This window comes from Musa acuminata, chromosome BXJ1-7 (assembly GCF_036884655.1).
Source record: "Musa acuminata AAA Group cultivar baxijiao chromosome BXJ1-7, Cavendish_Baxijiao_AAA, whole genome shotgun sequence".
Classification (NCBI taxonomy): domain Eukaryota; kingdom Viridiplantae; phylum Streptophyta; class Magnoliopsida; order Zingiberales; family Musaceae; genus Musa; species Musa acuminata.
In genome coordinates, this window is record NC_088333.1 from 40376256 (window position 1) to 40402205 (window position 25950).

Below are 25950 nucleotides of genomic sequence, written 5' to 3' on the forward strand. Positions count from 1 at the left end.
AAGTTCGAACATGTTTTACGGTCCTCTGGAATATGCTCGCAGCCTCTCCTTCTTCCTACTCCTCGCATGGCCGATATCTGGAAGCGTGGCTTGACCGGAGATGATCACTGTGGACGACATCTGCGCATGCTTCGACCGAAAGCATGGAGTCTTTTATTAATGCTACAGAATCATTTTCTTCTAATTTTTAATCGTGATAATGTTCGACCTCGTTCTGTCAATTGATATACCTTTCGAAGATCGAGCGACCGACAGAGCGACACCCTTCCACTGGATTTGCTCAGATGCAACACGTGATGCACTTACGCCGGACGGACGGATAAGAATACGCATGGGACCCGGAGACACGTCCACCGGAAGATGCCTGACAGAGACGTTGCTGGGGTGGTGGCAGATTACTAGCCGTCAGATCAGGAATCGACGGGCGTGATGTTGGGTTGCTGGTGCCCGTGGTTCTATCTTCTGCGTGGTTTGTCCCTGTCAACTTTTCTTTTCTATCATCTCCTCTTTTTTTTTCTTTTTCTTTTTTTTGGGTTTAAAGGTCACATAAAAAAGAGTTGATATTGGAGGAAATCTCAACTCTACTGGACCTTATCGTTATCCACACAAACGCCTTACTCGCGGGACCCACTTTCTAAGTGGCCAACCACGATATGACTTTGGCCCACGTCACTCGTGCCACGTCATCCACATGGTCGATCGCCGCGTATCAAATCCAGATCTCTTACATTACACGCGCCAAAAAAAGAAAAATAATAATAATAATAATAAAAGAAGAAACTCGTCACTATTATCCGCCGCCGCAGCCTTCGTCTCAACGGGTTCGCGCGGCAGGAGTCGCCGGGCGAGCCGTCGCCGCGAACCCCACCGCCCTGCACTTGATGTCGCCTTCTGGGACGGTAGCGGCGGCGACGAGGGAGGCCGGCAACGGGTTGGTGGTTCGCCGGTATGGTCCTAGCCACTTGGCGAGCATGTAGCGGCTCTTGCGCCACGGCGGCACGTGCAGACCCTGTGCCCGCAGCGACCTCCTCGCCGCGTCCGCCACTGCCCGCACCACCTGCCGCACCGCCTCCTCTCCCGCCACCGCCACCCGCGGCACCGCCGCCACCACGCCCTTGTATGCTTCTGTCGCCCTCGCCACCTCGAACTCCGCGGCGAAGCCCAAGTCCACGATGTACCTCCTCCCCTGCCCGTGTCCATTTCCTCGCGCCGCTACCACGTCGATGTACTCGTGGTTCCCGGCGGCAAGCCCCCCGGATGCTTCCCACCTCGCCTTGCAGATCCCGGCATTGTAGCCCGCCGCCCTCAGTTGCGCCATCACCGTCCGCCTGAAGACTGAGGCGCCGCAGCTCGAGCTCAGCCAGGCGAGACCCTCAGTCGCCCTGGATACGTCAGCGGCTAGCCGTACCCGAAACGAGTCCAACTCGGCCACAGCGCGCATCAGCTCACAGACGGTTTCTGCGGCGACCCGATCCCGGTCCTCGTCGGCGTCGACGCCCTCGACGCTATCGTCACGGTCGGATCCTCCACTGCCCCCGTCGTCGGCAGCGGCAGAGGGCGTGTCGTAGTTACCACCGGGTTCGAGGAAGTCGTGGACGAGGCCGGAGAGGCAGGTTGTGCCGCTGTGATCGCTGCCGCTGCTGGCGCAGCTAGCGGCGCGGCCGGGGTCGTCGCCGCGGAGGCGCGCCCTCGCCTCGTCGTCGAGCGGGCCGGTGACCCGCTTTGCCCGGATTTGTACCGCCATCTCTCGATTCTTCACGCCAAAATGCAGTGGTAAGAGAGAGGATTAGCACTCCACGAGACGGGTCACAGACGCGGAGGGAGGAGGACGAAGGAGATAGGTGGGCCTTTTATAGAAAGGGGAGACGGGATTCGGAGATGGTAGGGGCCACGCGGGACCCGCATCTTCTTCTCAATCAAAGGCAGGTTAGAAAGTCGGGTAAATGAACCTCGCGTGCAAGAAGAATTGCGCTCCCCGGGTTCTAATCCGGCGTGTTCTGGACTCCAAACCGATCGCTTCGACGCAGACTTTGACGGTGGGAATATTCTTCGGAGATGCTGTCACTTTTCCAGTCTCCATTGCCTTTTCCATCTGTTCTGATCTCCAGACAATAACATATAAATCGAATTACTATACATTGCCTTTTCCACCTCGCAATGCTTTTAATTTTGTTACTAATAACAGGGACATAAATTGGGGATGCCACGTGGCGACATAAGCTTGGCACACGGTGCTTCATGCACGTGACGGCTAGCGACGGACACGCGCGCGTTTGGCAAGTTCGGGCGCCGGGATGCGTCGCACACGTGTAAGCGCGAGGGGGCGGGTGGCTCTTGGCGGAGCAGCAGGGGCAGCTGGTGAGACAAAGGACGGGCGCTTTGAGGAATCCCAACCCATTGCACTGCATCATGAGGAGAGAGAGAGAGAGAGAGAGAGCGAACGCTGGGCATGTCATGTGATTTGCACCTCCGAACCTTCCCTTTGTTTTCGCCTGATCATCTCTGCCTAGTCTTCTTATGATCCGAATATTAGATGAAAATATTATCGACTTGGTCATGAACAGAAAATACGACCATGGGGACGCCACTTGGAAATCTCGGGTTCCAGCTAAAGGTTAGATAAGCTTCATTATCATGGGAAGAATTGAAATGTTTGACCTTTGACTCCGTGAAGATTATCTTCACACATCATCCCATATCTTTCCTTCATGAGATTCGCATGTGGCTTGACGAGCTTCAAGCTCGAAATGGTGGCCCTGTCGAAGCACATCCGTCTTATCCTTATTACTTTAATCGGTCCCAACCAAATAAATAAATATAATCACTTGATTATATTTGGTTTAATAATTAGAAATCAATTTTTCTTTAGGGTGGAGATGATGGTGTTATTTCGTGGCATGATATGATTGGAATCAAATGCTTGTGTTTATATTTACTCTTTTAACTCTATGGTTGTGTAACTTCTCTAATTTTGAGTTGTCACTATCAACCGGCCAATACTATTTCACGTAAAGACTAAAAACAAGAATAAAAGAGTTCTCAAAGTCCAGCCAAACTCTAGAAGGCTCTCTAATCACGCCAGTAATCCCTAATTACTTATCGCCTTTTAACCTCTTATTAATCCTTAAATTCCAAAAATCAACATCAAGTGGACTCAGATCGTGCTAATATTATATATAAATACAATTAAATTTATCTCACTGATGTTGATCAGGAAACCACCAATCGAACAGACGGGAATGTGTTACCTGAATCCATCTTCTCATGTGAGTGTTCTGAGTTCTCGCTGAAGTGATGTCTCCAGTGACGGAAATCGCGAATCTGTCCGACGAAGTAATTGCAGCCGAACGCGTGGAATGGAACGAGTGGGAGGTCTTATTCTGATGTCAAATATGATTGGAACGAGTTCGGCATCATCTGTTCCTGTGTGGCTTTATGGATCAAAACTTATCACAAATTACAATCCTGACACTCCCGTGGCTGCCGGGCATCTTTTGCTGCTTTTTCTGTACTCGTTGGACCAAAGTTGGAGACTTCGATTATGATTCAAGCACCAGCGATGGCTAATCGAATCTAGATCTCATCATATAAAAATGGCCTACGAGGCTCTTGCTTTACCACCAACCTATGATTTAAAGTTCCAAGGTTGCATCACAGTCTACTGACCGTCTTCTTCTATTGCTCACAGCTCAGAGTGTGTCAGCTGAAGCACGAGAAGAGATCTTGAGCAGAATGCGGTCTGCTATTTGATCACCTCCAATTCAGCTGCCGTTGATGGATGATTGAGACCTCCGGCCAGGTTTCATGTCACATTCAGCATTTTGATCGGCGTATTGTGACGCAGATGACAGGTGTGAGAGCTGCGCGAGGTGCGTCTGGATGATCTCCAAGGGTTTCTCGTGGATGGTGGTCTCCAGCATCGCAGTGGTCTCGCTTCTCCTCCTTGCATACGGCATCTCGACACCGTCCTCCGGCGTCAACATCGACGACGACCGATTTAACTCTTACAGGTGACCTTCCTTTTCGTCTCATCACGACTCCAGCATGAATGTTTGACCTGCTAGTGCGATGGACGGTACAGAAAGCAAGTTCCTTCTCCGAGAGCGATGGAGAGCTCCAATGACAGCATGCAAGGAGGCGACAGGATCGGCGGCAGATGGGAGCTATTGAAGGAGGAGTTCACCTTCACCATGAATTCTGCTCCTTTCAACAATTGTCATGCTTCTACCATCGTCGAGGCAATCCCTTTCCGCCTGCACCTTTCCTTTCTAGGCTTCACGGGAAGAGTTTCTTTGAAGATCATTTCAGCGTTTTATGTGTGTAGATCGAGAAAGATCATTTCTTGGTAGGCTACTTTGGAGGTTCGATTGAGGGTGCCCCTGACGTCAAGATCTGGTTGCAGAGATACAAGGTAAGATGCAGCTGACCTATCGTCTTCGTCCTCATTGCGCAAGTCTCCTTTTAAGATCATCATTTACAGTCAGTGCACATACGGTGTGTAGGATGGCCATTGGAGTCCTCCATCTGTAGTCGATGAAGAACCCGACATTCCCATGTGGAATCCTGTTCTGTTCAAGCTTCCATCCGACGAGCTGCTTCTCTTCTATAGGATTGGACCAGATGTGCAGAAGTAAAAGTCCCCAACCCATACCTTTCTTGAAATGCAAGCTAGATGAGTGAATGCAAGTTGGTGCCAAACTACAATTTGCTTGCACAACGCAGTTGGAGCGGTTTCATGAAGCGATCACTCGATGGTGGCATTTCTTGGCAGGAAAGGGAGCAACTTCCCCCTGGAATCCTTGGACCCATCAAGAACAAGGCATGTATCACCTCGAAACCTTGTCATCTCTTTCTTTCCGGAAATCAGTGAGGACAGTAATGCTTGATGCGTGCAATCTGTGCTGCAGCCCATCTTGTTAGATGATGGTCGCCTGGTCTGTGGATCCTCGGTCGAGAGCTGGAACTCCTGGGGAGCATGGATCGAGGTAGGCAGCTGCAAATGTCGTGCTCATACATCATATCTAGAGCTTGATCAGTCACTCGATGGTTACTGAAGGTTACCGAAGATTCCGGCCGTTCATGGAACAAGTACGGGCCTATATTCGTCGAAGACGAATCGGTCAGCGTGATTCAACCTTTCCCATACCCGACCAAGAACAGAAACTTGGGTGTGCTGATGCGGTCGGCTTTAGGGAGGATCTATCTTGCAGAGTCCTTCGACAGTGGTCGAAGCTGGAGCTCCGCGAAGCCAACTCAACTCCCCAATCCAAATTCAGGTCCGTAAGATTCATACTTGTGAACCGAAGTAGATTCTTGAGGTCACGGCTGATGATTTAAGGTGATCATCATAGGAATTGATGGAGTAAAGATGAACGACGGCCGGCTGCTGGTGGTCTACAACACGGATTCAAGAGGAACACTTAAGGTGGCATCTTCTGCGGATGATGGTGATTCTTGGGAAGAAGTGATGACACTGGAGGAGGGCTCGATGGAATTCTCGTACCCGGCGGTGATCCAAGCCATGAATGAGCTCATTCATGTCACCTACACCTACAACAGGACTCAGATCAAGGTGATGCTTCCCTCTTACTTAACCTGCTGGTTTAGCTTCGAGGACATGGTCTCGACCTGTGGCTGAGGAATGTAGCTTTCTTACTTACTGTGTTGCAGCATGTTGTTATCCGACCCGAAGTGTTCTGAGATCATGAATCGGGGATCCGTCAAATCGATAACGCTCAGTGGTATTTCGATTCTGATAATGTCGAGAGAACAGAAGCACTGCAAGAATTCAATTCTTGGGAGTTGTGTTTTACAAAGCAAGTCCCATCGTGTTTCGAATGAATAGAGTCCGCAGTATCTGCCTGTACCCAAGTGTTCTATATCATAGTTTCTTGGGACCTTTAACATGAAATGCTTTCTACTCCGAACCATGCAGTGTAAACAAACATCAAGAATGCACCATTGGCAGTACACAAAGAACATTCGAGTTGAAGAAAATAATCACTGTTTTCATTGTTCACCATCTGTAATATGATTCAGTTTATCCGTGTTTTATTTCTGCCAGTATGTCTCAATACATAGTTTGATTGATAAAGCTTTCTTGATACCACAGTTTTGGAGATCATGGGGTGTTAGTCTCAATCTTGAGTGTCGATGACGACTTTCCTAGATTATGTCCTTTGATCAGCTTACAACTCTGATTAATCTGCACCTCTTGTAGCCAGCCACCTTCCCTAGGTAGGATTTGAGCTGAAAACAAACCATGATTTAGCATATGTTTGTCATGAGACCGGTCGATTCTCTATGTTCTTAGAACGATGATCTCGGTTAATGTAAACAAAAATAACTAGATTAGTCTGCCCAACCTTAGTTTTGGTGCAAAGACATAAGAAAACACAATTAACTTCACTGGTAGCAAGGTAAGCAAACCTTTTTATTCAAAGAAAACAGGGGAAAAAAAGAAGAAGAAGAAGAAAAGATGTTTGATCAGTCTCTTGCAGACTCAATTTATTTTGTCCATACTGGATTCTCATAGTTGATAAGTGTATTCTTCTCTCCCTGTATGTGATATTTTCTCCCCTACAGGCATGATTATTTTATTTAGTGTCATCACTGATCTCTCTCTCTCTCTTATTTTCCTCTCTTCTTTCTTGAATGTTTAATTAGTTATGCCTATCAACCTTCTTATGTAGCTAAGACACCATTGTTCACTTCAGTTGATAGCATGCACTCCACAGGATGAACCAATTCATTCATGACCAGCCTTATGGAGCCGTTCAAAAGATGGAGTCCACTTCTCAGATTGAGTAGCAAACAAGTCCTAAAATGAATGCTAGTAAGGATAAGTGTAAAGAATGCCACCAAACCCAACAAAGATGCCATAAGCCAGTTGTCTGACAAATCTGAGTGTTCAGGTTCTTGGATCAGACGCATGAAAAGGGAAGAAGGCTGCAGGAGAGAAGGTAAATAGTTCGCCTGTAGGATCCACTTGCAGATAAGAGTGGCCGACCCATGATGCCAAGATGGTCCTTCCTGCTGCTTTGTATGAGAAAAGGGGAGACAAGCCTTCAAGTGGATAAGAGGCAGTGTCCTGTGTCTGCTGCTGAACTAGAAAATGCTAATGATGTGCAAAGCCCACCCATCACTCATTTCACAGTGTCCCAACAGAAGAGGACTCATATCATGGCAATCATGGACCATGAATTCTGATGGAAGAAGTTAAGGCACTGTCTGATATCAGTTCTTTAGGATTTCTATTGAATGTGAGTGATGGCCAATCTTGATCTTGCCGGATTCTGTTGCAGTGAAGTTAAAACTAATGATTTCTTGTTGAAGCCTCTGTTCTTCCTTTTGAACTCGACTAATACGTAAAGCAGCATGGAAGAAGAAAAGGAGAATGTTGATGCCAAGTGATGAAAAGCATGACAACATGGTGGATCGATTCCTTTCTCCTAGCAGTTCATCTTTTCTTTGGACCATCTGATTCAGCATCCTCAAGCACTCTGAATTCTTGATGTATGTCCAGTAAAAAGTGTGGTCCCAATTATGTTTCAAGATTTGACATGGAGAGAGAGAGAGTGTGTGTGTTTTCGTTCTGACTGAACCTATCCAGTTGAGGACGTGAGCTTTTTTTCCTCGACATAATTGATCTTTTGCTACTGATGATCTTGCACTTCCAAATAGGAGGAAAAGAACAGGATAGAAATTGGGAAAAGGTGCAAGACATGGCTGGCCAGAATCAAGGGGCAGCATAGAGGAATGACATGACACCTTCCATGTCTGCTCTTCTTTAGATGCCTTCAGACAACGAAAGCTTCCTTATGAGTGCATCTAAAGAAACCTGGAATTGTTCCTGTCAGAACCTGACTGGATTTGTCACAGCAGCCTATCCTCAGAACTGATGCTCTTACACTGAGGGGCACACAGAGCTGGGGATATACTCTTCTTTTCCACCCGCATCTGGACACACATTGTGTTCCTCCACATCAGTTTTGCCTGTAAAGTTAGAAGGAATGTGGTTCCCCAAGACCAAAAGGACCTAATGGGCATTGGATTGTGTCAGCCTCTGCTTTCCTGACCTGGTAAAAGGATTGAGATTGCTGTGACACAAGTGAAGGACAGTTTGATTTGGTGCCCAAGAGATTTGTTGATAGGAAGGCAAGTAATTTTGCATTTGATGATGGCCTGCTTGAGAAGATGTGCTGATTTAGCCTCACAGGTAGTGTCAAAAATTCTCATCCATTTGTATCTGCAAATTGCAGGGAATAATATGGCACACATTTATGTCCCATCATCAATTGATCTATCTAAGACATATGGGTCCTCTCTCAGCAATCATGCAGCAAAACAATTCACCAGCACAGCACCAACAACAGCTCTTCATTTTACCACACTCTTCATGCGTAAGAAGAAATGTTATGGAAATTGGCAGAACAGCACCATGATGTCAAATCTGTTGTTGTGCTCATTATCTTACAATCACGACAAAGTTCGAAGCATCTTCAGGAACACTAAAAGTAAAAAAAAGATCATACAATCGGCAACCGACCAGCCTCCAAAGAATCCTCGGCCTAAAATGAATTGGAATACAAATGGCAATCTTCTTAGATCTGGACATTGTTAGCTCAAAGCTTCTCGCATGATCCTCCCTCGGTGTCCCTATATGTACAAATCAACTCGAATGATTCACGGCTAACGCTTCCCTGAGCTGTCGACCGGGGACCTGTATCAAATAGTTATGAATCAGTGTTTTCCAAGATCACCCATGGAAGTAGACAGTAACAGAGTAGCCTTGTGCTGTAACCTTTACCAACCAAAGCTCTGAGAGAAGATGGCAGTCTCCTAGTTTTGTCCTATGTCCATGTGAGTTATGTTTTGGAGGTCATCCTCCCAGAATGTCCCCAGCTGAAAGTTCAGCAGCCACCTCATGTCAGAACAGTACACCAAGGAAACTTCACCACACACCCATGTCACTCAACATTCTGTGCAAATGTTCACCTGGGACGATGCACTCTCGAATCCATCAAGGAAAGGCTGGTGTGTGCTGAGACCTTGATGGAACGTGGAATCCAGCAGGTTCACTGCGCTTTGGGTCTCCATGCCATCAGGCAAGACACAGTGGAGAGAGGCTCCCTGTTGAGAATGGTCAACACATGGTGGTGGTGCGTAAACACAAGTCTGATGCATCTGAATGTTACATGCTTTTTTAGATCTCAAAGGGTAGTAAATTGACCAGCAAAGAACAGATTAGAGAAGGAAAATTCTCCATCTTACATCTTTAGGAAGGAGATTTGCCAAACTGTCGATGTCCAAGTGTGGATTCACTGTGGCCAGCTTCATGGAAAGAAACTGCAAGAGCAACAAGTCTCAGATGCAACTCAGATACGAATTGATACCTTTGTCCGTGATGATCGTACCTCAACTTGGCGCTGCAATGACTGCACATAGTTGATGATCTCATCGAGCATGACCGCCTTTCCGGTTACCTGCACATCTCAAACTCAGATCAAAGTCCTCGGAAACTGAACCTTCCAAGCTCATTGCCGATGGTACCTTGTTGCATCCTGGGACCAGATCTTGCAGTAGCTTCATCCTCTGGCTTATCTTCTCTCTTCTCACCTGGCAGATGACAGAAAGAAAGCATTGACGAACGAAAGCTGGTGCTTTTGACATTTCGGTATCGGAGTGGCAGCCATTTATTTCATACCCTCTCGGCAAGGCTGTGGCTATCTGTCGCTTGGCCCCTTCTTGCCCTGACATGGATGAAATCCTTGGGTGGCTCTGGGGACTTGGCAGCAGCATTCCTGCCCTGTTTCTGGCCACCATTGCCATTGCTGCTGCTTCCATCATTCTGCTCCACCTTTGGTTTGAGTGCATCATCTTCATTTCCGTTCTTCTCGTTGGAACGACATCTCTTCGCATCTTCCTCTGCCACCTGCAACATTACAGTCTAAATCTTTGTTTGCAGGTTTACCATTCAGAAAAGAGCTAATTTGGCTCGATCGGAGGGTGTTTGCTTACCTTAGGAGGATCCATGGCGGAATTCGCTAGACCAACCTCCTTGGCTTTGCCCTTCGGAGGAGCTTTCCGTTTCTTTTCGCTGCTCCAAGCAGGAGCTCCTAAGCTTACTTCTCGGCTGGCCGGATCAGATACAGAGGATTCCTCTCTCGCGTTCATCGATTCGCCATTGTTCACGTCCAACTGCAATCTATTCTGTGCCGGGATCTCCCTTCCAATCGGGAGTCTACTCGTCTGCAGAGATTGGCTGCTTGCCGTTCTCGACAGCTTTTCGGTATCCAGAAACCCAAATTGAGTAGCGAGATGGCCATAATTCCGGCCGCCAAAGCTGGAGAACCTCCCTATGTCAGCCGAGAACTGATCCAAATGTGTCAGGGGCATCGGGGTTCCCGACGGTGGCAGTCCTCCCATGGCCTGCTGGGGCTGGAGGAAATGGCCCGCCATGGACAGATTAGGTCTCGGAGGGGAATTGAGACGAACACCAACGTGATGGGAGTGCGGCAATCTTCCCACGAGCTTGTGAACGGCCATGCCATCAACGGAGCTCAGCGCCGCCTCAAAATGGCCGGTCGACTCCATCGTCTGCTCCCAGTTCAGGTCGAGGAGGCACGACGGCAGTTGATCCGGCGGTCCGCGATACATCTCCGGCGAGGTTTGCTTCTCCTTGAAAAAAAGCTCTCCTTTTTCTAGATCAGAGCACCAAAAAGCAAGAAAGACCACAGAATTCACCGGGGTTTTGGAGACTTCGACGAGAATTCACCGCCAGAAGCAATGCTAGTAGCGAAAAAACTCAGCTTTGACAAGGCTGAGCGCTCGAAAGCAAGAAACAGCACCGAACTCACAGCAAGAAGTGGAACAGTAGCAAAAGGAGGGAGCTTTCGGGAGCACCGAGAAAAGAGATGAGCAAGGAAGGAGAAAGGCAGAGGGAGCGAAGGAAAAGGGAAGGAGGGGACAGTAAAGTTGGGTAAAGAAGAGAAAAAGAGATGATTTAAAATAGCTGAGGAGAGGTGGAGGACAGAAGGGAAAACAGGAGGAAAGGAGGAGCTGCAGAGCTGACCTTTAATGTGAGGTCACGTATGACAGAGCTATTTGGGGAGGAAAGTAAGGAAGGAAGGGGGCGGTGTCACCATGGATGCCAAGCCATGGACGTCAAATGCAACCACTGTCTTCGCTGTGGCCCTGGAAATCCTTGTGGGCATCAGCTCAGATTCTGTGCCATTAAAGAGGAAGGATGTGAAGGGGCTGTGAAGAAGCAGAAAAGGTGGGAAGGGGAAGGTTTTGAAGGGAAAAAAGTCAGATTCTTTTGCTTCATTGTTTATGCGATATCATCCTCCTTCATATTATTAGCATTGCAGGGTTGGGTGGACCTCAGCATCATCAACTAACTCATTGTTGAGACAGACATCTAAAAAAATCTCCTTTTGGTTCTCAGCACATTTCTCTCTCCCCAATGTGGATACAGATACCACATTGAGGCTCTGAATTATATCAGCCTTGTTTCCTTCCCAAGTAAATTCGATGTCTTCCATGGCAGACAGCAAGTCATCCGTTAGACAGGATGTGACTTCACAGAGCTCGGTGATGTTAGAATGGGAAACACAGTTGCTTCACTCATACTCCTCTTCCCCATGGTAGACTGCAGGGGCAGAAAAGGAGGAGGACTTGTTTAGTGGGATGTGAGGACTACAGGACTTCGAGATGGTGAAGCTGCTGTCACCTAACCAGCAGCATCTCTCCATTATTTTTTCACCTGCTAATCTTCATCATCTTATTCTATTTGCAGAGCCTCGGGATTGCTGCGGCCAGTCACATGCAGGTTGGCTGTATGCCGATTCCCCATTTGGTTTCACTTGGAAGGAAGGAAGGAAGAAGGGTGGGCTTCCACCCATTCCTCTCTCTCTCTCTCTCTCCCTCTACACAAGTCCTATATTAGTACACTTATTCCCCCTAATCCTTAGTAATATCTACTCATCTCAGATCCTAAGCATTGTTAATAGTAGAAGAAGGTGGATTACTTCTTCTCTAACTCAAAAGGCAGAGATGCAAACTGGAGAATTCAGTATTTCCAAAATAGAGATTTAAAAGGCCAAATTTTAGACAGCATAAAATCGACTTAATTTGATTTATTTTTTAAGTATTATCATACTTGAAAGAGAATAAAATTCTATTTAAGGATAAAAAATACTTATATTTTCAATATCTTTCGTTTTAGATGCTTCCGACAATAACTTTTTGATAGTTAAGTTGGTTTTATTTTTTTATTATAGATGAGAAATACACACACATATATATATATATATATATATATATATATATATATATATATAGTTTAAGAGCTCAAGTTTTGATTCTTAATAAAAAAAATATAATTATCGATTTAACGATAAAATTGATCAAACCGCACGTATCGATTGTCGATCGATCAAAAATAATGATTATCATAGTATTTATTTTTACTCATGAAAGGTTAAAACAATAAACGATATATGATCGACAAGTTGGTGTTCGATTAAACCCGAAAGGAAAATAAAAAGAGAGATGGCCAGAAAGTCCTCTATTCGATGGGGTATAAACTTAAAAGAAACCAATCCGTTCCTTCCAAGTCAATCATTGCACTTATAGTCTTCAACAGTTCCCCGGAAAACTCGGTTCTTGTCCGGTTGTGATCGCTGTTACGTACTCGAAAGACTTCCCCACTCTTATTTCCCGTTAATTTCGGTGCGGTTTGGGGCTTCCGAGAACCGAACTTTACATACAGCCAATCGAGCCATTAAATGTTGGCTGCTGTGCTGTGTCATCTCCACAGGTAGTAGCTTCCCTGCATGCCTTACTGTCTTCTTCGCAGATAGCAAGTTCATGTGATCGAATAGGAAGTGTGATGGTGTGTTGCGATGTCTCTTCCTGGAGCTGTCAAAAGGTGGAGTTAAGGGCACAGTATCAAAGCTTGGAACCTGAGGTTAACAATTAGATGAGCATGGTGAACTTTTTGTTATATATAAATAAACATATGACCACATATTTGGAAGCTATCGATTGGCTCAGTGGAGTTAAAGAGCATTTAGTTTAATTTTTGAAATAAAAAAATACGGTAATTGTGATGCATAAGCTCTGAATAGAATTGTATAAAATGTGACAAATAAATCCTTTCGAGCATAAGACAAAAGAAATTTAGTCGAGTTCAAACCAATATCTTCGTACTCACTGTCACGGACAAAGTTTTAAATATAATATTTGATGTAATACTTATGTATGTTTGTGTCTTTCTATTTGTTCATGCTTTGCACAGCATGTAGAAGAACGATCGAAGGCTTAACAGCCCCATTTTAGTTGGATTTGGTAGCCTAAAAGTAAATAAATATTGTGTTATGTGGACACTTGTAAGAGATATTCGGTCTGTAGTGAACCATTTTGACCCTTTGTTGTGCAATCGTTCAAAGTTTGTAAAGTCTATTTGTAATTTGCATTGTCTATGAAGTGTTTCCTAAAAGGTTTACTCGTGGATCTCGAATGAGGCGCTTTCTCTAACATGTTTTCTCTTTTGTAGGTTCTAAGGGACCATGAAAGGTTTCGGGGAGGCTGACCTTTGCAGAGGGATATGCATAGGTGCCGCACGACTTAGGCAAAACCAACTAAGTCCGTGACAGATGGTACCAGAGCGGGACAAGCACTCATAGAAATACTTGACATGCAAATATGAGGGACCTAGCGGGGCTGCATTGAGGGCAGTCAACACATGCGCGATTGTTTGGGGGAAAACAGACATGGAGATATAAGGAAATGGAGTCGCTCGGAGGAGCGGGCATATGAGATTGACATTCAGAGGAATCGCCAACCCTTCGCGTAAGAGACACCACGAGAACAAGCAAGCTTGGAAGAATACGTAGCGCACAAAGGTTGGGATGGTTGAGTTCGAGCTACGACTCGACGTTGACAACTACTCTTGATGGTGCTCAAGGCAAGTAAGGCGCTTAGTAAATGATGAGACCATGCAAGATGGAATGAGTTGCTTAGCGATCGAAAGAGTTGTGCAAAGCTCATAGAGGTGAAGAGAATTGCTAACTCGAAGAATTTGGTACTCATGTAAGGGCTTGTATGCGGATGATGGAATGTTCGTGGCCATCCCAAGGCGATCGAAACTCGACGCCATGGAGCATTGAAACTTTCTCTTCGGTATAGAAAGGATACATTCGTAGGAGGCTGAAGTGTGCAGCAAGTTCAGCATGTTGCTAGGCCTTGAGTGGTACAGCGGGGGCTGTATTGACGTGGAGTCGTAATATAGCAAGTGCGTTTGCAGGAGACAGAACAATACATAGTTTGTTCAGCAAATCGGAGTAGTCCAAGGGGATGGTGGTCTCCGAAATGTTCAGAGAGAAAGAAGCGAAGAGAGATATTGCTCCAACAAGACAGATATTCAGGAGGGATAGGTCCCGGTTCTTTAAAGGGAGAATTATATACAACAGACCACACATGTTGAGGAGGAGTACCTCAAAAATAATAACTCCACGAAGCTCAATGGACCGAGCGAACGGTGAGGAGTCATCGCATGATCTTACTTGAGAGAATGTATTGGTAGATGCATTACGAGATCAAGTGGGAGAGCGACCCAAAGCAACACAAATGAAGGCACACTTGGAGTCGATATGAAGATCAGACTCAAGGGAGGGCTGACCCGTGGAATAGTGGGCGTGAGGGCCACTGTCAAGTCAATGTAAAACAAGGAGCAGAGCAACTTGGGTGTAACTTAACGAAGTACCCAAGCCGCATGAAGGGTGTCGGCATAGAAGATGGAACATGGAGTAGAGGCACAAAGCTTTCCTTGGACAGAGGTCAAGGACATGAACTCTTGCAGAGGCAAAAGCAGGATCATGTTGTTCCATGGGTCCTTCATTCTGATGGAGCAGACTCATCTTGCATGGTGCCAAAGACGAAGGGAGCTTCTAGGCACATGCATCTTATCTCGGAGAAGCATTTGAGGGAGGAACTAAGGCAACTCAACTTGCGGAGGCGAAGTTGGGTTCAGAAGGTCTTGACACGAGGCAATAGGACGCGGAGGCGGGTACTCTTGAAGAATATGCCACAGTATTGCCATTCAAGTTGCTATGAAGGAAGCGATGCGCAGCGAAGATTATGCTGATAGGGGTAGAGGCCCAGGATCCAGACAATGATGCACCATTTTCGGCGAAGTCGGTGGACTTCAGGAGCTACTAGGCGATGGACTGTCATAGAGCAGTGCTTTATCTAGGTGTGACCCAAGAGTGGGTGGATGAAGGTCAATTACCAAAGGAGCGAACAAAATCGAAGGTGGAAGAGACCCTGCAATGTATTGGCAAAGGCCACACATTGAGGGATCATAATTCGAGTTCATCCCACAAGGATCATAATGTAATAGAGATGTCACCAGGATGCGACATGGTATAGCAGATCATGGTGGAAAAGTTCGTGGCAATGCGATACACACAAATATAGTCCCATGAGCGACTATATCATATGGAGGTATGATCGGTGTTTTATCTAAGTGTGACCCAAGAGTGGGTGGATGAAGGTCAATTGCCAAAGGAGAGAACAAAATCGAAGGTGGAAGAGACCTTGTAATGTATTGGCAAAGGCCACACATGGAGGGATCATAATTCAAGTTCATCCCACAAGGATCATAATGTAATAGAGATGTCACTAGGAGGCGACATGGTATAGCAGATCATGGTGGAAAAGTTCGTGGCAATGCGATACACACAAATATAGTCCCATGAGCGACTATATCATATGGAGGTATGATCGGGAGCTACTGGAAGCTCCACCTCGATGAACAACACGACGACAAAAAGGGCTATGGATTCAAGGAGTGAAGGCCATGATACAGCAAAGGCGGGTCTTCCGTGCGTGCATCGAATTTTGCATCGGATGAAAACCTATGTTATCAGCATATGGGGGTTGTGTTCCACCGAGAGAAAAGTTCGAATACAAGTACTGGTGAGTCTTATGGGAGGGACTTGATCATGTAGAGGTATGATCGAAGCATCTAGAAGTTGGATTGCTCTAGAGCCTATATTCGCTTAAGGGAGCTCAGCAAGTCAGAGGACAAGGTCGAGTAAGCGAACGTTGCTACCAAGGAAGCTAAGGAGAACTAAATCGACGTAAACCCTACAACGTGATGGCAGAGGTCATGCATGGGAGTTGCAGTCTGTCTTTCTATCAACCAAAGGGAGTTGCTTGGAGAACATAGAGGTGTTGAAGCAGGGGGTCGAAAAGGGCGAGGAAGCGACGACGAGTCCAGAGGGACTTAGCTATCCAAAATCAAGCATCAGTTAGAATAGAGATGAACTTGGAGAAGTGCCACAAAGATATATCTATTGATCATGAAGAAAAGGGATGCAGATGCAACGCGACGGATAGTAGGGCAATTGGCATGGCAGCGCTATGGTACTGTAGAGGCGGGACTTCCATGAAAGTCATTGATCCCTTGCTCTCATGGAGGGAGAGCGCTTGGTCATGAAAGGGGCCGAGGAGATAGAGCATGCAGAGGCAAACTCCAAGTACCAAGAAAAGGCTAAAGGGCAGAGACCAAGAAACTTCGTAAGACTAGTATCAACGAGCTTCTTATCAAAATAGTCGAAAGTGAAGGATTTCGGGTCATGCAAGAGTGCACGACCAAGGAACAAAGCAGGCAATACGTGGTGTTGTACCTTTGCTACTCGGTGGAATAGGCGGCCGGGTTGATGGAGAAGACGGTACAATCTCAAAGGTGACTAAAACTATTAGAGACATCTCCAAGTTGGGGTAAAAACTTCTTATATTCCAGAAGTTCGATGACATTAAGAAGGTGAATCATAGTAGTTAACTCAATGAAAGGAGTGCAAACACTTCGAGTGCTTCATAAGTGTGAGCAAAGAGCAGGCGAAGGTCAGTATCCAGCTCGATGCATGGAGTACAACCCTTGAGGAGGCGGGCAAAGTCAAGTAATCATTGTCTTCTCAACTCTTAAGAGAATGGGCGAAACCGAGTACCCAAATTTTCTTATCTATCCAGTAAAGGAGCTCTGTACAGGTTCAAAGACCTTTCGAAGATATTAGAGGATAATAATTGTCAAATCCTCACCATGGTGATAAGTGCTACTGAGAGTAGATTATCCACTTCATTTCCTAATAGAATGCTAATCGAAAGCAGAAGTGATTCGAATATACTTGGAAGTGACAACTAAGTGAAAGAAGAGTCAATGGAAAAATTTTATGGAGGAAGGACCTAAAACTTCAGAAGTTTACGAGGCGATGCTTGTTAAAGCTCCAACAAGCATCCACCCAGTTCAAGCAGCATGAGGCATTTGAGAGACTGATATATAGAAAGGATGGTCTTTTCCTTCATCTGGAGGGTCCGCAGAAATTAACAAAGATCAACACAACTCAGCCAACCCCACACAAGAGTCAGAGTTATTGACGAGTTGAAGCAGCATGGCGGATCAAAGGTTTAACTACTCAAAAACAGTAGCGGAGAGTGGCTGGGAGCCAAGAGGCGCATTGCAGCTAGAGCAGAAGATTGAAGACTTAAAAATAGTAGCGGAGAGTTGTAGTGTCGGCAAAGGCTTCGACGAGGACGTCGAAGGAATAAATGAGGGAGAATGTCACATACAAAATTCTAAACATGATGTTTGACGTAATACTTATGTATGTCCGTGTCTTTCTGTTTGTTCATGCATTGTACAGTATGTAGATGTACGATCTAATGCTTAACAACCCTATTTTAGTTAGGTTTGGTGGCCTTCTTAGGCTTATAAATAAATGTTATGTCATGTGGACACTTGTGAGAGATATTCGATCTGTAGTGGATCATTTTGACCTTTTGTTGTGCAACCGTTCAAAGCTTGTAAAGTCTGTTTGTAATTTGCATTATCTATGAAGTGTTTCCTGAAAGGTTTGCTTGTGGATCTCGAGTTAGGTACTTTCTCTAACCTGTTTTCTCTTTTATAAGTCCTAAGGGACCATAAGAGATTTCGGAGAGACTGATCTTTACAGACGGACATGCATAGGTACCGTAAGACTAAGACAAAACTAACTAAATCTGTGACATCACATTAGAACTATAGGAATTACAACATATGAGAGTCAAATTCTCTCTGAATCAAAACGATATTCATGTCTAGTCTAGTGACTCCATCTCAAATCAACGAACTAAAATCTATCTTAACGAAAATATATTTCTAAGAAATATATGTTTTTTTTTTTTTTTAAAGAATGGTCAACTGTATCATTCACAGCCTCAAATTAATAGGAGAGTCATTAGCTTGCATGAGGGCGATGGGAGACAATGGAAGACAGTACCCTTCCATCATTCACAGCCGCAATGCCAACCAACTGTGAACAGGGCATTACTAATACTATATATATATATATATATATATATATATATATAGCCAGCTGCATCAGCTCGAGATCTAACAGCTACAAAGCCCTTTGGCTCTGTTAAACCTTTGCTGCTTCACCTCTTCTGGGTGTTGTAGTCAGGCTGCAGAGATGCCCGTTGCTGCGCTGCAGGTGACGATGCATGCCTCCCCTGTGTCACATGCTTGGTCTGATCAATGATGGCTAGTGTAGGGATAAGAATCATCCGTATAGAGATAGAGAGAGAGAGAGAGTTGTATCTGGTGACACAGGCAACAATGGACAAGACGGAAACATTGAAGGAGGTGCATCATTCGTTCTCTTGCTGCAGCCGGAAAGCATCACAAATCATCGGCCGACAAACTTCTCTTTCGCATTCTTCCGTCTCAGAGAAATCTCCTCCACGAGCCAAGCTTGTCTTTGGCTCTTGGCATTTCAAGCCAACTTCGTGAGGCTCCCGTAAATATAAGATCAGGATAAGATTAATATATAAAATTTTTATCTTTAAATATTAAAAAAAATTATTTGTCAACTTAAATCTGTAACTGTTATTATTAAATATCTAATTTAATAATAATATAACTGTTATCATTAAGATTCATAATTTATTATCATGAATTTCTTCATTAATTATGGTTTAAATGATTTCAGTTTTTTATTCTTTAAACATGAAACCGTTATTATTCAATTAAATATTTAGTATCATTAAAGTTCTTTATTATGGTGCAAACGTTACAAATCCGAATTAATTCTTGAACGTTATGATTTGGTGATAATAAATGTTCTTGATGGGAGAACATCTATATATATATATGAGGATTTTGGTTCCTGGGCTCAATCATCTATTTGAAGCGAAAGATTTTTCTACATCATCTATTTGAAGCGAAAGATTTTTGAAGCGAGAGTTCTGAGCCGAGAAGTACCAAAGTTCAAGAAGAAATCTTTACAGAAATTCTTGACGACAATGGCTGGAGGTGCGCTATTTCGTTTCCGCATAAGTTTTTATTGTGTTTCTATTATAATGATTTGGAAACACAAGTTGGTTTAAGTCATTTCTAACATTTGGTATCAGAGCCGAATGACCTCTACCTTGATATGAAAAAGTTTTCATTTTTATGCCATGAAAATGATTTGATTTTGGTTTCTTCTTGGAAACTTCTTGATATATTTTATTGAAAATCATAAGGAAATTTCATTTTCAACATTTTAGTTGATAAAATGCTCATATTATGTATGCATATTTAGTTATATTAAATTATGTTTATGAGCAAATTTTTTATGTTTAAAATGTCTAGTGATCCATATAATCTTAATTAATTAAGAATTAGCCACAGCATCCTTAATTAATTAAAATTATATATAAAGTTAAAATAAGGATCACATAAGTAATTAGACATCATATTGTGATTGATTATATTTCGTATAATAATTGTTATCCCACAAGATCTTTTATTATATTTAATATAATTAATCAGGATAAAATATCAGATTATTTTCATAATTTACCCACAGGGATTATGAATTAGAATATAATTTGATAGCTTTATCATAAAGACCATATGAATATATTTGAATTAAGAATTTAGCCCACAGGCAATTTTTATATCATGATATTCATATTTTTAGCATGTTTCACATTGGTAAAACATGTAATTTAGTCTATTAAACTTCAAATTTTGATGTAAGCATGTTTGATTTTATGCAGTTTGTCAAACTGTTAATTTCTCTGATATTCGATGTGATATTCCCGAACTTAGTGGTGATAACTATAAGATATGGAAGGAGAGGGTTCTCCTCCATTTAGGGTGGATGGATATCGATTATGCTATCAGGAAAGACGAACCACCTATAGTCACAAATACCAGCACTCCAATTGAGATCACGTTATATGAGCGATGGGAGCGATCCAATCGGCTCAGCGTGATGTTTATCAAAACTAAGATAACTGCTGGCATACATGGTTTTGTTGACCAGCATGAAAATGTCCGAGACTTGCTAAAAGCTATCGATGAATAATTCATCACTTCGGATAAGGCACTAGCAAGCACCCTTATAATGAAATTTTCATCCCTTAGACTCACAAACATAAAGGGTGTGCGTGAGCACATAATGCAAATGCGAGATATTGCGGCTCAACTTAAGAAACTTGAGGTTAATATGTCAGAATCCTTCTTGGTGCACTATATTCTGAACACCCTTCCACCTCAATATAGTCCTTTTAAAATTTCATACAATACACATAAGGACAAATGGTCAATCAATGAATTAATGACCATGTGTGTTCAAGAAGAAGAGAGGCTAGTAATGGAATTGGGTGAGAGTGCATTGATGGTAACCACTCGCGGGAAGAACAAAACTGACAAACATCAAGCCAATCAAAAAGCTCATCAGTAGGGAAAAGGTAAAATACCACTCCAAGCTGATATCAAGAAAGAAGTAAGGTGTTTCTTTTGTAAAAGAAAGGGACACATGAAGAAGGAATGCACGAAATTCCAACAATGGCTTGAAAAGAAAGGTAAACCAACCTCATATATATGTTATGAATCTAATATGGTCAATGTTAATATTAACACCTGGTGGATTGACTCTGGATCAACAATCCATATTGCAAACTCTTTGCAGGGTATGCAAAACCTAAGAAAGCTAGTGGGAAGTGAGCAAAGCATCTTATCAGGAAATAAGATGGGCTCACATGTGGAAGCAATTGGAACATGCATTTTAACTTTAAGTAGTGGTTTTGTTTTAAAATTAGAAAAAACCTTTTATGTACCAAGTTTCTCACGAAACTTAATTTTTGTTTCCAGACTCGTACCATTTGGGTATTCCTTTAATTTTAAAGACACATCATTTTGTTTATTACATAAATCTGATTGTGTTGGGAATGGTATTTTGTCTGATGGTCTTTACCGTATTTTATTACAAAATGATAATACTCAAAGTTCAATGCATATTCACGCTGGCATTAAGAGGTGTAATATTAATGAGGACTCCTCTATATTATGGCATCGGAGATTAGGACATATCTCCATAGAGAGAATTAAAAGATTAGTTAAAGATGGGGTACTTAGTACTCTTGATTTTACTAATTTTAAGACTTGTGTGGACTGTATTAAGGGAAAGCAGACCAATAAGTCCAAAAAGGGTGCTAATAGGAGTTCAGACTTATTAGAGATAATTCATACTGATATATGTTGTCCAGACATGGACATACATGGTCAGAAATACTTTATCTCCTTTATAGATGATTACTCACGATATATGTATATATATTTGCTTCATAACAAAAATGAAGCATTGGATGCCTTCAAAGTCTTTAAGGCTGAAGTTGAGAACCAATGTGGTAAGCAAATTAAAATTGTGAGATCAGATAGGGGTGGAGAATATTATGGTAGATATACTGAAAATGGACAAGCACTGGTCCTTTTGCTAAGTTTCTTCAAGAACATGGGATTATTGCCCAATACACTATGCTTGGTTCTCCAGACCAGAATGGTGTTGCAGAAAGAAGAAATCGAACATTATTGGACATGGTGCGGAGTATGCTTAGCAACTCCAATCTTCCTAAGTTTTTGTGGACTGAAGCACTAAAGACGGATGTGTATATATTAAACCGAGTTCCAACTAAGGCTGTCCAAAAGACACCATTTGAATTATGAAAAGGTTGGAAACCGAGTTTGCGACATATGCGCATTTGGGGATGTCCGTCTGAAGTCAGAGTATATAATCCACAAGAGAAGAAACTGGACCCGAGGACTATTAGTGGGTATTTCATTGGATATGCTGAAAAGTCCAAAGGTTACATATTCTATTGTCCATCTCACACAACTAGGATTGTGGAATCAAGAAACGCTAAATTTCTTGAGGATGATGTGATTAGTGGGAGCGATCATATCAAGAACATAGTTTCCGTACATGATCATATAGAATCTCAACCTTCCACATCAAATGATAGATTGGTTATAGTTCATAGCACTCCTCAAGTACAAACTAGTGCTGAACAACCAATCATTGAAATTTCACAAGTTGTTGATAGTATTCTAATAGATCAAGCAGTTCATGAATTACAACAAGCTCCTGAACAACTAGTTGAACCACAAGTTCCTCAAGGAACCATTGGTACAACATTAAGAAGATCTACTAGAAATAAAAGATCAGTAATTCCTCGTGATTATGTTGTATATCTACAAGAATCTGATTATAATATTGGAGCCAAAAATGATCCTGAAACATTTTCATAAGCCATGAGTTGTAAAGAGTCAAATTTGTGGCATAATGCCATGAAAGAAGAGATGAATTCCATGATGTGCAATGTAGTCTGGGATCTGGTAGAGTTGCCTAATGAAGCAAAGGCCATTGGTTGCAAATGGGTCTTTAAAACTAAGAAAGATTCGTTAGGCAACATTGAGAGATACAAGGCAAGACTTGCTGCAAAGGGATTTACTCAAAAAGAGGGAATCGATTATACGGAGATGTTTTCTCCTATATCTAAGAAAGATTCTCTACGTATAATTTTGGCATTAGTTGCTCATTTTGACCTTGAATTGCAACAAATGGATGTGAAAACGATATTTCTTAATGGAGATCTAGAGGAAGAGGTTTATATGAAACAACCTGAAGGTTTCTCCTCTAGTGTTGGTAAACACTTGGTTTGCAAGCTTAGGAAGTCTATATACGGCTTAAAACAAGCCTCCCGCCAATGGTATTTTAAATTTCATGAAGTGATTTCTTCATTCGGATTTGTTGAAAATCCCATGGATCAATGCATATACCAGAAGGTTAGTGTGAGTAAAATATGTTTCCTTGTTTTATACGTAGATGATATTTTGCTTGCAACCAATGATAAGGATTTGCTGCATGAGGTGAAACAATTTCTTTCTAAAATTTTTGACATGAAGGATATGGGTGAAGCATCTTATGTCATTGGCATTAAGATCTATAGAGATAGACCTCGAGGCATTTTAGGTCTATCATAAGAAACCTATATTGATAAACTTTTAGAAAGATTTCGGATGAAGGATTGTTCACCAAGTGTTGCTCCCATTGTGAAAGGTGATAGGTTCAATTTGAACAAATGCCCAAAGAACAACTTTGAAAGGGAATCAATGAAAAAACATCCCATATGCTTCTGTCGTAGGAAGCCTTATGTATGCTCAGGTCTGTACAAGACCTGATATTGCATTTATTGTGGGGATGCTAGGTCGATATCAGAGTAATCCAGGTATGGACCACTAGAGAGCTGCAAAGAAAGTGATGAGGTATCTACAAGGAACCAAAGATTACATGCTTATGTATAGACATACAGACAATCTAGATGTGATTGGTTACTCAGATTCAGACTTCGCCGGTTGTGTTGATTCTCGTAAATCAACATCAGGATATATTTTTATGATGGCCGGTGGAGCTATTTCTTGGAGAAGCGCTAAGCAGACCTTGACTGCTACTTCTACCGTGGAAGCTGAGTTTGTCTTTTGTTTTGAGGCTACTTCACATGGTGTATGGATTAAGAGTTTCATTTCTGGGCTTAGAATCATGAATTCTATCTCTAAGTCATTAAGAGTTTTTTGTGACAATTCAGTTGTTGTCTTTATGGCTAAAAACAATAAAAGTGAAAGTCGAAGTAAACACATCGACATTAAGTATCTAGCCATAAGAGAACGTGTAAAGGAAAAGAAAGTGGTCATTGAGTACATTAGCACTGAATTAATGATTGCTGATCCTTTGACTAAAGGCATGCCACCTCTGAAATTCAAGGATCATGTAGAGAAAATGGGACTTGGTTCCACTTTGTAATGATATTGAAACTCTTATATATTATGAAATTTTCTCATTCATGCGCATATTATTTTGAGAAAATATATTCTTACTGGACCAAGAATAAACATAAGGTTTATTCATTAAGTAATATTACCATATTAAGATTAAGAAACTAAATACATCATGATACATGGATGATAATACTCTCTCTTAGAGGACTTATCGCTATGATTCGTGTATTTATTTCTTAAGAAAGTTGTTCAAGAAAAGTTAATTCAAATTATTAAGATAAACGTATGGACCAAGTGGGAGAATGTAACTGTTATTATTAAATATCTAATTTAATAATAATATAACTATTATCATTAAGATTCATAATTCATTATCATGAATTTCTTCATTAATTATGGTTTAAATGATTTCAGTTTTTTATTCTTTAAATATGAAACCGTTAGTATTAAATTAAATATTAAATATCATTAAAGTTCTTCATTATGGTCCAAACGTTACAAATCTGAATTAATTCTTGAACGTTATGATTTGGTGATAATAAATGTTCTTGATGGGAGAACATCTATATATATATGAGGATTTTGGTCCCTGGGCTCAATCATCTATTTGAAGCGAAAGGCTTTCCTACACCATCTAAAGCGAGAGTTCTGAGCCGAGAAGTACCAAAGTTCAAGAAGAAACCTCTGTAGAAATTCTTGACGATAATGGCTGGAGGTACGCTATTTTGTTTCCGCATAAGTTTTTATTGTGTTTCTATTATAACGATTTGGAAACACAAGTTGGTTTAAGTCATTTCTAACAAAATCTTAATCTCAGACGTCGGCAAAAGAATAATCTTATCTTATCGTTGAAAGAGTAGATAGTCATATCCACTAACAACATGATCAAAGCTTATGAAATAGTATCAAATAACTTGTGTCAGCATAAAATTTATTTTTATACTATTTTTATGTAAAAAAATTTAATGTTAAAATTCGAAGTCAAATAACACTGGATCAAATTTATGATGCATATATTTGATATGCGAGTACATCATCATTGAATCCGAAAGCTATAATGCTATCGATCTATAAGAAAAACTAGACTCATTTTCTCCTATCTTCCGATTCTTTACAAGACTACTACGAGCAATGTATTTAGAGATAAATGAAAGATAAAAAAAAAATTTATAATCTCTCTCTTATTGAGTGGTTCACGTACTAAAGGGGAGATGAGAGAAGATTTATAATTTCTCAATGATATCATGTATCCACGTATTTATATATCTATATTGAGTCCATAGGAGGTCCTATCTTTTTATAAGCGAGAGTAGAGGGTCTAGGATAAATAATTAGGAGAGTCTCTTCCATCAAAGTGATCTCATAAAGAATCCTATCTCAATAATCATAGTCAGAATCTAATTATATTCATAATATATTTTACATAATTAGATAGAACCATATAATCTAATAGTGTTAACATGATGCAAAATAGCATAATCTTCGTTGGAAACTTCATTATATTCTCAGCTCTCCAATGCTAACCTTCGTTGAGAACTTCATCACTACATGATAGGTCGACACCATTGCCCTCAATGTGTTTAGTGTGAGTCGACCTATGATTGCATTGTATACTGAGGGGATATCAATCATCATGAATCTGGCCATTACCATTTTGGAGCATGGCTCATCCTCAAATGTGAGATGCAAGTTTATAATCCCAAGAGGGGAGATCGAGTCATTAGTGAACCACATTAGCGAAGAAATAATAGAAGTGAGGTTGTTAGTCCAGATTTCGAGCATTTGGAAAGAGTTAAAAT

General features: G+C 42.3%; 3 protein-coding genes across 8 annotated transcripts; 1 reads left to right on the plus strand and 2 right to left on the minus strand.

Annotated features, from left to right (window-relative positions):
* Nucleotides 1–542: 542 nt before the first annotated feature.
* On the minus strand, nucleotides 543–1807 carry LOC135679388 (uncharacterized). The gene has a single exon (XM_065193092.1). The coding sequence runs from the start codon at nucleotides 1742–1744 to the stop codon at nucleotides 815–817; it is 930 nt and encodes a 309-aa protein (XP_065049164.1). The 5' UTR covers nucleotides 1745–1807; the 3' UTR covers nucleotides 543–814.
* A 1670-nt stretch (nucleotides 1808–3477) lies between these two features.
* On the plus strand, nucleotides 3478–6058 carry LOC135679390 (uncharacterized). Of its 2 annotated transcripts, XM_065193102.1 has the most exons (10): nucleotides 3478–3737; nucleotides 3845–4010; nucleotides 4082–4238; nucleotides 4325–4411; nucleotides 4503–4630; nucleotides 4723–4819; nucleotides 4908–4985; nucleotides 5057–5276; nucleotides 5352–5572; nucleotides 5671–6058. In XM_065193102.1, the coding sequence occupies exons 2-10, from the start codon at nucleotides 3880–3882 to the stop codon at nucleotides 5698–5700; spliced, it is 1149 nt and encodes a 382-aa protein (XP_065049174.1). In that variant the 5' UTR covers nucleotides 3478–3737; nucleotides 3845–3879; the 3' UTR covers nucleotides 5701–6058. The 2 variants fall into 2 exon arrangements, with proteins under 2 accessions (XP_065049174.1, XP_065049173.1); XM_065193101.1 differs by having other exon boundaries at nucleotides 3478–4010.
* A 2357-nt stretch (nucleotides 6059–8415) lies between these two features.
* On the minus strand, nucleotides 8416–11431 carry LOC103992578 (transcription factor bHLH77). Of its 5 annotated transcripts, none has more exons than XM_009412343.3 (8): nucleotides 10021–11431; nucleotides 9707–9949; nucleotides 9553–9618; nucleotides 9417–9485; nucleotides 9274–9348; nucleotides 8998–9132; nucleotides 8810–8904; nucleotides 8416–8722 (listed from the first exon to the last, which is right to left on the minus strand). In XM_009412343.3, the coding sequence occupies exons 1-7, from the start codon at nucleotides 10657–10659 to the stop codon at nucleotides 8842–8844; spliced, it is 1290 nt and encodes a 429-aa protein (XP_009410618.2). In that variant the 5' UTR covers nucleotides 10660–11431; the 3' UTR covers nucleotides 8416–8722; nucleotides 8810–8841. The 5 variants fall into 5 exon arrangements, with proteins under 5 accessions (XP_009410618.2, XP_009410616.2, XP_009410615.2 ...); XM_009412341.3 differs by having other exon boundaries at nucleotides 8814–8904; nucleotides 8998–9186; nucleotides 10021–11419; XM_009412340.3 differs by having other exon boundaries at nucleotides 8998–9186; nucleotides 10021–11418.
* Nucleotides 11432–25950: the final 14519 nt, after the last annotated feature.